This window comes from Ptychodera flava (genome assembly GCF_041260155.1).
Source record: "Ptychodera flava strain L36383 chromosome 3 unlocalized genomic scaffold, AS_Pfla_20210202 Scaffold_26__1_contigs__length_13983176_pilon, whole genome shotgun sequence".
NCBI classification, from domain to species: Eukaryota; Metazoa; Hemichordata; class Enteropneusta; family Ptychoderidae; genus Ptychodera; species Ptychodera flava.
In genome coordinates this window covers 7,540,387-7,553,122 of record NW_027248280.1, presented here as the reverse complement: position 1 = coordinate 7,553,122, position 12,736 = coordinate 7,540,387, and the positions used below count along the sequence as shown (strand labels likewise).

The 12,736-nt window shown below is 36.0% G+C and overlaps 1 protein-coding gene across 1 annotated transcript; it reads right to left on the bottom strand.

The window, feature by feature from the left end:
- Positions 1-7,228: 7,228 nt before the first annotated feature.
- Positions 7,229-10,887, bottom strand: LOC139125774 (uncharacterized). Its single transcript, XM_070691869.1, has 6 exons — positions 10,876-10,887; positions 9,790-9,966; positions 8,509-8,577; positions 7,899-8,019; positions 7,439-7,603; positions 7,229-7,242 (listed from the first exon to the last, which is right to left on the bottom strand). Exons 1-6 carry the CDS (start codon positions 10,885-10,887, stop codon positions 7,229-7,231), a joined length of 558 nt encoding a protein of 185 aa, XP_070547970.1.
- Between the last annotated feature and the right edge of the window lie 1,849 nt (positions 10,888-12,736).

Genomic DNA, 12,736 nt, shown 5'->3' with positions numbered 1-12,736 from the left:
ATTTCCAACCATGGAGGTAGAAGGAGAGACTACTACCTCCATTTTCCAACCAACCACTGACTCCCGTACAGAAATTTGCTGAACAAAAGATTGTGCACTGGAAAAATAATCCATATGTAACTAATCTGGTAATTTTCCGTACTAACAAGGAATTTATAAGAGCTCAAGTACTATTAGACAGCTATCCTGGCTCTGTGTACTTTAATTGCCTTCCCGATTTACCTATTGTTAAACGTTTGAAGGTTAAACTATTTTGTTAAGCGAAAATAAAAACACTTTTCTTTAGAAAAATGTCATACCAGAGTCATGACTGCGGCTGGGACAATAGATCCATGTAAAATGTCTATCTTGTCTGGCACCAGACAGCTGAAAGTAATAGAAAAAAACCCGTTGGTGTTACGCAAAGTCAACAAAACAGGCATGATACGGTAATACTATATTTTGTGTCTTATCAATGTTTGGGATCTCGACGGCTATTTTTAGGTTACCCGGTAACCTCTCTCAACTGTAGTGCTCTGAGCGCGGATATAAGTAGAATTGTTATACCTGCTAGAAGTCAAGGGTACGCATAGGAATGTGAATTTTCCCTTTTTTGTTTAAGATTTGCTGGATTTCTGTAGACAGGTGTACGAAATTAGATATAAGTAAATGTTGACAAAACTACAGGGGGAAATAGTGTCATTACAAACTCCCAAAGTTTCAGGTGTGTTCGACCACACGTTTAGTCTACAGAACATCACGATATCTTAAAAGCATTGATTGAATGTTTTTGAGTTAAATAACTCATAAATAAAGCATAAAAATGTATGTTTATATTGAACTTTACATATTCAGCGAATATGGAAAGTTCAAACCATCGCCCTACCAGTGTGTCTGTGATGAACAATCACGTGTCGTTGACGCCTTACCTGCTCCCAGAGCCGTATGTACTGTACCAACGTGAACCAAAAGGTACCACGAATAATAGAGGTGATACCCATCCAATAATAATGTACGAAACCCTGCAGAAAAAGATACAGCGATCTTAAAACCCGCAAAAATTCTGGCCAATTTTGTCCATCGCCGTCGACAGAAACAACTAATCGCGATACGGTCAGATAACATATAGATTCTATATAGAGCGCATTGATATGCTGTGAATGACCTTTATATAAGCTGTGAACTCACTTATTGGCTAAAGGAAACTTACTACTATTCATATGCAAATATTTTGGTGCAGAGCTCGCTCTGTCGATGTCACTGTATTTCCATCTTGAGTGAACAATGAAACGGACACAAACAAACACGTTTAAGGGCAGAAATCTTAAATATTTTTTAAACATGTGAACAAAATTGGCATTTAGAGTGACAAGATCAACTGTAATAAAAATTCGAGTAACTGAAACTTCAAAATTGTGCGCGAAATTGAGTCTTAGACTGATCAGAATCAGAGTCCGAGTACGGCTGATCTGCGGTGCTTAATAAAATATGGTGGTGCAAGGACATTTGGGGAAGAAAGACGCGGGTGAAGAGTTGTTTTCTGTGGCCGCGATATTGAATGTGAAGTTGAAGACTCCTCCGGTGATTTGCGTATTGAGAATGGCCCGGGTAATTGGTTTTGAGCTTGCTGGCTATACCATTGCAAGGATTGCGAAGTACTGACCGCCGCATTGTTTTAAGGAGCCGATCTATCGCTCGCATTGCTGGCCATAGCCCCAGACATTTGTCTTTGCCATGGCCGACAACTATTACACTATAGCTTGTCGATATGCTCGATCACGGGTTGAACTTTTTATCAACCCCACTCACTATGTTTGCCGTGATTGTTTATCTTCGTTGGCGACTGATTTATAGTAACTGGACACCGAATCTAGCTTATACTCTCCTTCGCTATATTTCCGTACGCTGACGTAAATTCTAGCAACATTTTACATTGTGGGTCAAGCTCGACTGGTGAAATACTGTCGAGGCTACGAGTTTCCGTTATTATTGTCCGACGCTAGCCTTTGAAAACAGCAACTTCGCGACGCTTTTTCATAAAGGTGTTTTAGTTTTTTTGCAACCCGATAGGAGCTTTGATGTCTGCGGTCGCCAAATGTTTGAAATACATACAGTCTGTTAATCGTAATAATTATTTTCCTCCATAGAATCATACTGTGCTCAATATTTATTGTTGTTCAGGAGCAGGCGACAATGTTTACCAATAGTACAAATTATACTGGATAATAACTAATTTGCATAATTTTGCGTGAAATAATTTCTTTACCATGGCTTTCTATGTTAACATTATTTAATGGCACTTGACCCGTTTTTAAATGCTTTGCAGTTGGCAAAACACGTACAATATTTTTTCCTTCAGGCAAGCAATTAGTAAAATACTTAAAAGCAGTGATAATTAGTTCAATCGAAAGTTAAAATACTAGAAAAGTTTCACACTTTTTGAGAAAATACAATAAATAGATTACTATATTGGCTTTTTCTGTGACATAACAAACTTTATTTCGCTGCCAACAGATTGCTAATCTGTTGTACATATGTAACAATTCCCTTTATCTCAGAAAAAGAGACTTGGATACCTAATTTTCTATTATCGTTTTCCGTACAATCACTGCAACCTACAACATATTTGAGAAACTGACAACATTCACTTTGGTATCTTGGTAGTCATTCCTGTCAAGGTTCTTTGGTCTATTCACAGAATATTTACATTTTTGCTTTGTGCGCTTACTTTGCATAGACGTTCTTATGCATGCCAAACCGCAGCTTCAGGAAATGTTGCAGGCAGAAGTTGAAAATCCAGGCACAACTGCTGACGAGCACGTAGTGATTGATTATGGCAGACACTCGGCAGCTTGTCTGAAAGTTGAAGAAAGTCATAAAAGATTTCACAGAACAAGTTAAAGAAGGAAACACCATAGTCGTAAACAATTACCAACTCTGTCAAGACATACCTTTTTTCAATGCGTGTCTTCATCATAGTTAATCACATTAACAGTTTTCAGTTTTGTTTGATTCTTTAGGGCTCTTCTTTTCTCAAGAACGTTATGGTTATTGCTTATTACTTGGTACTATTCTCGAGTTTTTGCGAACCATATAACCAATATTGCTACAACATATAACCAGATGTGAACTGAATCTTCTCACGTGTTTTACAAAAGGTTCCGTAATAGTAATACCTTCACAGAACAATCAGATATTTGTTATATCATTGTATGTAGCAGGTTTCATCAACTTTCGCACAGTACTATCAGAGGTAAATTACTAATTACAAAACTTTAATATGCAAATTACCTGTTTATTAACTTGACACTGCTCAATGCTTCATTGTACAATTACATATCTATCAGATCAACATATGTAGCACGTTTCATCAAATTTTATGCAGTAATTTTAGAGTAATATCACTAATTACAAAGTTCATTAAATATGCAAATAAACCGTTAACTTGACACTGTTCAATGTTTCATAGCACAATTAGATATATATCAGAGCAATATCTGAAGCAGGTTTCAACAAATTGGGTGCCGTAATTTCAGAGTTATATACCTAATTACAAAGTTCATTACATATGCAAATGAACCCTTAATTAATTTAACACTACTAAATGTTTTACACCACAGTTAGATATCTGTCGGATCAGTATCTGCAGCAGATTTCATCAAATTTGGTGCCGTTATTTCGGAGTTATATGACTAATTACAAAACTTCATAAAATATGCAAATGAGCTATTTATTTACTTGACACCGCCCAATACTTCTAAGTACAATTAGATTATAAAAATAATTATGTCATAACTTCATTGATATGGAAGCCGCACACACCAAAATCTAATTATTGCTTACACTTAGCACATGATACCTGTCTACCAAATCCGACTTGAATCTGTTGAGGCGTTTTTGAGTTATCGTGTAAACAAACAGACACACGACACACAGACACACAAGGACAGACAGACAGACATCGCTATGACATTAGCTCACGTGTATGAACACGTGAGCTAAAATTGCGGTAAAGATATCGTTGATGCTGAACTTGCGAGAATTGGTTTATTTATTCGGTTTGCGGTGTAGGATCTAATACTTGATTTTAATTACCAACTAGACTTTGTTGAAGATAGGTATCACCTACCGTTTCCGTCTCCATGTTCAGAGCTATGACAACCATGACAAAATACAGGGACATGGACAAGTTGAGGTTTGAACACACAAAGTAGTGGTCCGTCGTAATTCTACAGAGAAATGAATGTGTGAGTAGTCATAAAACTTGAAATATATATAGGATTCGTAGATTAGGTTTAGTGGTATTTGTTATTTAGTGATGAGGGGTCCTCATAGTATGCCGAAAAAAGATGCACCCTCCATGACAATATTACTGACCAAGAAAGAATCAAAGCAATGACAACTACAGTCTTTGAACGTTTTCTGGTGATGAATAAATTAATATAGGGTACAATATTCCATCGAGACATTATACCAATTAGATTATTCATAACTGTGTCTCGACACACTGGCATAGTGAACGGATTATACGCAAATGATACCAGTAAAAGTCGATCACATTTACCTTCTGAGGCAGAGTGCAACAAATGTAAAGGCAGTCAGAAATGCTGCCAGTCCGTTCGCCACTGTAATAATCTTTTCCAGGGCATACTCCGGGAAGGGCTGCCAATCAAAAATCAACATTACAGGACATCAGAAGACAAGGCAATAGCACGGACTTGAATGGTTTCAGACTTTTAGCCATCTCTGAAATGTACCTACATAGATTGTGTTTACATTTTGCCCACGGACAATATGGAAAACGTAAGTTACTTTTGTAGGCAATAGTACACAGGTTATTCACGTTTTGACCGCCCGTCAACTAAGCTATTAACGCCAAGTGAAAAATGACTATGATATACACATTCGAGATTAAAAAGTACTCTGTTTAATAAATGAATGGTTCCGTCAAAGGTCAATAACGCTAACTTTTGAGGATTTTTTCCATACATATATTTTGTATGTCGATCGCATAATCCTTACTCCTGAAAGAATACGCCTGTCAACACAGCCTGTGTATGATATATACAAGCTATGTTGACAAGCTAATTACATAAAATGCACGTTACATTTATATTCTCGTTCGGACCAGGATTTACTTGTGAACAATAACGAACGATGCAGTCAATCCATGAACAGATTTGACACGCTGAATACTGTGTATCTCACAATGTCATGCTTTCGAGATATACCATTAAACTGTGGTTGACATTAAAGGCAAAAATAGTTAAAAAAACATTCTGTGTTAGTATTACTGACCCTTAACGTTTTGGGATACCACTTCAGCACTCATTTGCATATTCAATATTTTGTCCTACATCCATTAGAATAATCATGTAAACGCATTAAACATGTGTTAAATATTCAAAGGAGTCTTTGGTTGTGTTTAGATTCACTAATAACAACGGTGAAAAACGGTGATGTCGGACACTCAGTAATGTGTAGCAGTTCTAATTTAGGTTTAAACAAAATTCACATGTAATCAAGCGACAGAAGAACCGGAATGAATTCAAGGAGACTAGATAACACCATGCTGTTAAGTTTATGTATTTTCACGCAGGATTTCTATAGGTGATACTTAAAGCAGTTGGTACAGAGAACAATTCGCAGTTTATTCTTGATAAAAAAGAAAAAGAGTTGTTGATTAGGTCTTACCGTTGGCATTTCACCCATAGTGGTGATGACAGCAACACTTCCAGTATAGTCGCAACGGCATTCTGTGAAGTTGGCCGTTAAAGTTGGGTTCATCTTTTTACAGGTTTCTTCGTTCCATAAACTAGATTTGATAAAAAAATTTCATATTTGAAATCTCAGAAGGCAGGTGACTGCGTAATATATGTCATTGAAATCAGTCTTGTCATAAGGGCAGCACAATAGTACAGAATATGGTATCCTTCCTTGTTAAATATAAATCCATGGCAGTAAGTTTTGTTCAAAAATGGACCTTGTAATATTCGGCGATATAATTCTAATTGGAAATGTATGTAGGAACGAGTTGTTTCCCGTATATGTACAATATTAGTAAATATTAATGATGACTCACGCTTTTTGGTTGCCGTAAACCATAGAGAAACATTTCGCGTTGTAGCCAATCTGTAATCAGATAAATACGGTTTACACCTACATAGTGACTTGGTCAAACGAACAAACAAACAAGCAAATAATGCAAAAACTGCATTTGTGTTTCACTTAAATTGTGCAACCTGAATTGACCTTTCAACGCAGTGGCAAATATTTTTCATCGGTCCTGTCATCAGAAAGCGGAAATAATTTGAATTATTCTCTTATGTAGCAGACAATATTACCTCCCATAAGATTAGCATATATCCAATAGGATAAGCATACTATATGTGATATGTCAATATTTCATAGTGTTACCTACACCTGGAAGTAACTTTCTCGAACGAAGGTTTTGAGATTGCCTACGAATCAAATGAAGACGATCTCTGCCAGTTTAATTGATATTTCTTCCCGAAAGAGTGAAGTCATGCATACGTACGTTTAGTCTTAGAAGGACAAGAATTTAAACTTACCTCTTTGTGGTACAATATAAATGTCAGTGGTTGTTCAAGCCTCTCTCTGTAGTTGTCCTCTGAATCGTCGTAGATACTGACTGAAATCACGGGGCTATTTACTCGCTCAACTTTCTTCGTTGCAGTTATTGAACGAACCCATTGTCTGTTCTCCCTATGTGATTGAATGAACAAGGTCATAAACCGTTGACGTTGTATAAATCGTCTGAGGAATGTGAACGTTTGAAATACTGATCCTTGCATCTAATCAGCATCCTCTCTTCGGCAACGATAAGGAGTTGTAATCAGAATTAAAAGGTCGACTCTCTGAGCAAGCAATACTTGACAATTACTGTCATCTGGGACGAACACTCGAAATCAGCACCACTTTTCTTATTCGCTTATTGGTAAAATTGAGAGGTAAAGATAATTGTTATACTATATGTTTGATTTAAGAGTTTAGTGGGATGACCTTTTACGAATCTTACAAATCTGTACGAAGAATTAGGAGGAAAGATGCAAAGATATTCTTGACGACGCGCGGCTCAGGACACGTACCTCTTTTTCGTACCAGATGGCAGAATGTTGCCTTGATTCTTGTATACGAAGACAACGACTGAAGATGAATCTACAAGAAATAAAAGGTTCATTTTAAACTTTATCCCAAGATAAGCGAAAATGATGAGCGATAAATATTATCACGGTTGAAATACTGAAACAAATACAAATTAAGACACAGACAGAGAGACACACAACACCATCTCCCTCACATCTATTTGTAGTCTCCCTTTATACACACGCAAACATACAAAGAGTTCACAGAATGTTTGAATGCTCACTAACTTTTTTTTTGAGACAATGTATAGACAAATTGGCTCAAATAAGTTATTAATTTCATAACAACTTACCTGTGTTTTGAAACACAAAGTTTTCCTTTGGTATGATTACTTTACTACCACCTTCATCTAAATCGTCCCAAACGATTTCTGGTGACCTCTTCTTTATTTTCAGAACATTATTGCTTGGAAAGGTAAGATCATCGGCTTGTGACTTTATACGTCTGGCTTCAAAATCTGGGAATGACACAAAATGTGATTACATTTTGTAGTTTGTTCATGTTCTGTTTGTGTGAACAGATGTTATTCGCATCAAAATGAAAAACTTCCCGTTAACATTATACCTCTGTAAGTTTTTCGATCCTTTGTTACACAAATGGGACATCAAACCCCGGATTTGTAGGTGATATAAATCATGTAAGTCATAATCAGCCAATAACAGTTTAATGTAGATCCATGATTGATGATTATCTATCTGTCGCCGACAATACTTTCCTGTAATGTCATATATTATGAAATCTAAATGAGATACCTATATTTTTGCTGTGGAGTCGCACGTCAGTGTTGACCCGATGAATGTATCGATGCACGGTCTTGCCGAATGTTTCCAACGTGCTAAACAGCATTACTGCTCCTGAATGAGGGCTACGAGCCTGATGATGAAAAAAAAACATGGAGTTATCGGATTTTTTTAGTGTGGCGCTAATTAACAATATTAGGAGTATTCCATAGCGGACGAGGTTACTGGCTGCAATGACATCATCCGTCTCATTGTTATATAAACACTGGAGTTAATTGTCGGCTCTGTTGACTAACGACGATAAAGGCCTAGTACTCATATTTGGCAGATATCGCAGATAGTTTGTAAAGGCTCAAGCTTAATGTTCGAAAATGATCAGCAGTAATGATGTAAAGTTAAGGAAGGCTTGACGCAAGCATGATAGCTAATGACCATACCAAATACTACATTTAATTTAACTGATGGTTATCAAAATTCCTTTATTTGAGGAGTCCATAGATTTATAGTTTACTTCAAATTAGAGGGCAAAAGCAAATTTATATAATTATTATCCATACTTCAAATAAAACTTTAAAACCAAAGTAATAGTTCATGCGGTGCTGTATATCGTATATTTTCTCACTTCATGAATCCCTGTCCAGCTTCCTGTGTTATTGGTGTCCAACAATGCACTTGCGAGGTCCACAAACGCCTAGAAATGGAACACATGAAAGCACACATTACGCATGCATTGCATTTCCGCCATGTGGCTGATTACCATATTTTCATTCTTTTTGAGCTAAATACCCTCAAACATTAGTTTTGAATGACATTGCACTCAGATAAATCATCTTGTGCTGGTCGACACAGTGAAGTCTCTTTCACTTTGTCAGATAAATAAAACAGTCAACGTAGAAAATTGTTGTTAGTCATAACGGCGAATTATTACTTCCAATTCCACTGAAAACATATCCAACAGTTTCATCAAGGAAGATTCCCTACAGGTTTCGACCGATGAATTGACATTATAATGTTTAATGTGTATCTAAGGAGGCAAAAAATGGTTGGAGGAAACATTGATTAAGGCATTAATAGTTATGCATAATGAGATGCTAATGAACCTTCATTACCAAACTTTTATGTATCACGCTGGTCAGAACCTACCGGCCATACTCGGTATACACTCTTTTGCAGCATAATGCATGTAACAAATTTAAAATAAAATCATAGAATGGCACTTATTTACATGTCATTAATTGTTTTTTGAAAATCATGGTTTTAGATTATTAAGTATGCTACACCTTACAGTGTCTCGTGAAACAAGCAACAATAGACCGAAAAAATAAAACAGGGGAGAGTGATTGTTAATTTAGTTAATGAATGTTTCATTTAACAGACAAATGGGCAGATTCTCTTATCTGTAGGATAACATATTTCTTTTTCTTCTCAAGATTGAGTTCAATTGACGTAAATAATTTGAACTTGAGACTTTAACAAATCGAGTAAGTCACAATTTGCTAGACATTCGGTGGCTGCAGATAAGGTAGTACCATAAAATTGCATGGAAACATTCCCATGGGGGTATTAAAAACAAACGATTTTTAGTCGTTATTTGTTGTTAAGCGTCATTTGTAGAGTACTTCATCAGCGAACATCTGGTACGTTACTACTTTTTTATTACTACTTTTTACTTTTTTATTACTTTACTACTTTTAGTCGTTACTTGTTTATTAAGCGTCATTTACAAAGTAATTTATCAGAGAAAATCCAGTCTTTAAGTAATTATGTACCATCTGATCAATGGTAACTGTCGTACTACCAATTGTGTCAGTTTGTGTTTGCTGTATTTTATGATCTCGTATTCATCATCTTAAATGCATGATGTCACATGAGGGTGATGTCATGTATGAAAAATCAGAGTTACCTGTAGGTACGTAGTTTTGTCGTTATCAGTCGATTGCGAAGACAGTGGGTCACTACCAACAATATCAGACATAAGAGACTCTGCGAGAATTATGTCCCCGGCGTAGGCTGTGTCGATTGACTCAGTGATGTTGTTGATCAAGCTTGCTGAGTTAGATGGATTGCTGAGGTCTTCAGCCTAATATAAATAATATAAATACAGTAAAATAGTGAAAGTAATGATATGCGGATTGAAAATTTGATATTGCAGTACATATGTTACCTATCTCTTGTTCTTACGACGTATTCAAAGAATAGGAAATCTGCCATGTTAAATGCAAAATTCGATAAATTAACATTTGATTGGTAAAGCAGCAATCTCAACCTACTACACATGGTAAACCCAGTGTTAATAGATGACGATTAAAAGCGGTCGATACCATAACATCATAATTTCTAAAATTATTGCAGTTTCCAAGCGATCAAAAAGTGACGACACCCGTTAATCCAAATGATCAGGGGTATTATAGAAATTTTAAAGATAAATACAATTTATTATCCACCTTTTAGTGTATATAAACCTTTGACTCACCAATTAAACAACCTTGATAACAAGTATTAAGGATCATGGCAATCTAACCTCCCACACAAGCCGTAACGGATTAGATACATTTTAAAATCGAAATGAAGAAACGGCATTTATCACATTAAAACAGGTTTAATGTTACCAATGTGCAAATACCAGAAACGCGACTGGAAATAATTTGGGAGAGTCGGATCTTCATATTGTTCAAATTTTGCAAAAAGAATGTTGTAATATTAGCAATTACTCATAAAATACGTGTACAACTTGAAAAAGGAAAGCAGATTACTTACATTTGCAGATTAAACCGACATTACTCTACTATCGAATTATCCCAAATTGGTTCCGATCGTGTTAGAATACACTAATAGAGCTAATTTATGGATTTTCATGTTCAAAAAAGAGCATGATGTTATATCCTTGTTAGCATATAATAAATTACAAAGGAAAGCAACAATATTAGCCTCCGATATCACCATGCGATGAATATGCTCGCAAGAACAAATGTTGTTAAAGCATACTCACCTGATGGATCATGTTCACGATAGTTTTGCTTTTGCATTCAGTGGTATAGGGTTGCCACCATTCACCATTTGGGTCGCAGAAACGTAGCATTTTACCTTCGTTAGAAAGAAAGCAAATGTAAACATGAAGTAGTGGGGAAAACCGCGCCACAATCATAGACATTAAAGACGTCAGATAAGGGTAGACAGTTTATATCAGAAAGAGAAATGGTACTTTGCATTTATAGCTGTGATTAAGAATATAGTTAGTTTGATAATGATAAAACGATTCGCAAAAAAACTTGACCTTCTTAATTAAATTACTAAGAAAATTATTACCAAGTGCGTCTTTCGGACAGTCTTTCCAGTTGGTGCTACAGTTTGCTGGTGTGGATTCCCAGTGGATATTAGTCTCCTTGTCAGATCCAGCGGAACAGCGTTTGGACGTCCGTTGGACTGATAAATCAAATTTCAAATAAAAATTATAGTGAGTGGGATCGAAACAAGTATTGAATAAATCAATTTTAAAAGGAATATTTTCGAGCATACTTTCCCGAGAGTCAATCCTTTAGCTCTTTGCATCTTTTATTCAATGATAGAAAATTAAAATCTCGCACGTTGTTCTGACGAAAACATTAAACTATTAAGAGGCTGCTAATTAGTGAAAGCGTATGATTGCTTGACATTTAGGATATTCTACTTCCTAGACCTTCACATTAGATATAAAATGTGTGATTTTCACCCGATCTAATCAAGGCATTACGGCATACCACACGACTTCATAACTTTTTGCAAAGTTTTGGTTGACAATCCAGAAACTGGTGCAGGTCTCTGCTCAACAAAATGTCCATATTTCAAATTAAATGACTGTCAGTTGTGTATAACCACAAAAAAATGTTTGGAATAAAGTTTTTACCGGCAAGATTTAGATTTGGGTAGTTAAAATTCTACAACGGTTTTTATAAGAATTTTTATTAACAAGATACACTGCAAAATTACAGCCACGCAGCATTACCAGGCTAACAATGGCATTTGAAATGCTGCAATATGTTGGCTTTGGTAAAGTAGTGTGGCTCAAATCACCTGATTAATGCTTATCCTTTACTGAAAAACGACACCTTAGACTGACTGAATCTTTGTGTGTTTACGCATTTGACAGAGAGGTCAAACACGTGTATATTCTGCTCATACAGCAAATTTTACGTCAATGTTACCGCCATCAAAGTTTAACTACTACTACAAAAATGCTTGTACAATGTCGTGTAATGCATAAATAGCTACTATTTGGGAAAAATGGTATTGTTAGCCTACTGGTTATCTTGTTATGTCTTGTTCTATCTAGCGGGCGTGAAAACAGCTACTGAGCATTATAGCCACTGGAGGATACAATTTCTTAAAGCTGACATGGATCGAATTTTGCGAGATCCATCAACATGGTTAATATTTGTTTTATTGATTTATCTAAATATCTTACCGTCAACGCTACATGAGTGTTATCAAGAAACGTGGGAACACAGAAGCTGTCTTCATAAATAAATCCATCCGGGCAGACACATGTATAACTTTCACCACCGTCGTTGCACTCTTGGTTTGTAAGTAGGGTGGAACAAATATCTCTGCTTTCCTGGCACACATTAACACCTGCTATAGCAAAGTTTGATGAGTGAATTTGTCTCACGCAAAATGTGAAAACATGCAGGAACGACGCATCAGGTGTTTAGAAAACATATATTGTCGCTAAATCAAAACGTTTTAGAAGCAAAAACGTATCTTAGAGAGAGACTCTTGACACTTTGCCAAGTTATATGCAAGTTACATGAGGTGAAAGTGTCACTTAATGTAATTTCTATGAAGAAAATATCCCTGTATTGATGACGAACTCT

Coding starts and splice junctions, on each gene's coding strand:
- LOC139125774 (XM_070691869.1), bottom strand. Junction 8,020..8,508: donor GCTGGACAGGGATTCATGAA/GTGAGAAAATAT, acceptor TTTCATCATCAG/GCTCGTAGCCCTCATTCAGG. Junction 7,604..7,898: donor ACTCCACAGCAAAAATATAG/GTATCTCATTTA, acceptor TGTCATTCCCAG/ATTTTGAAGCCAGACGTATA.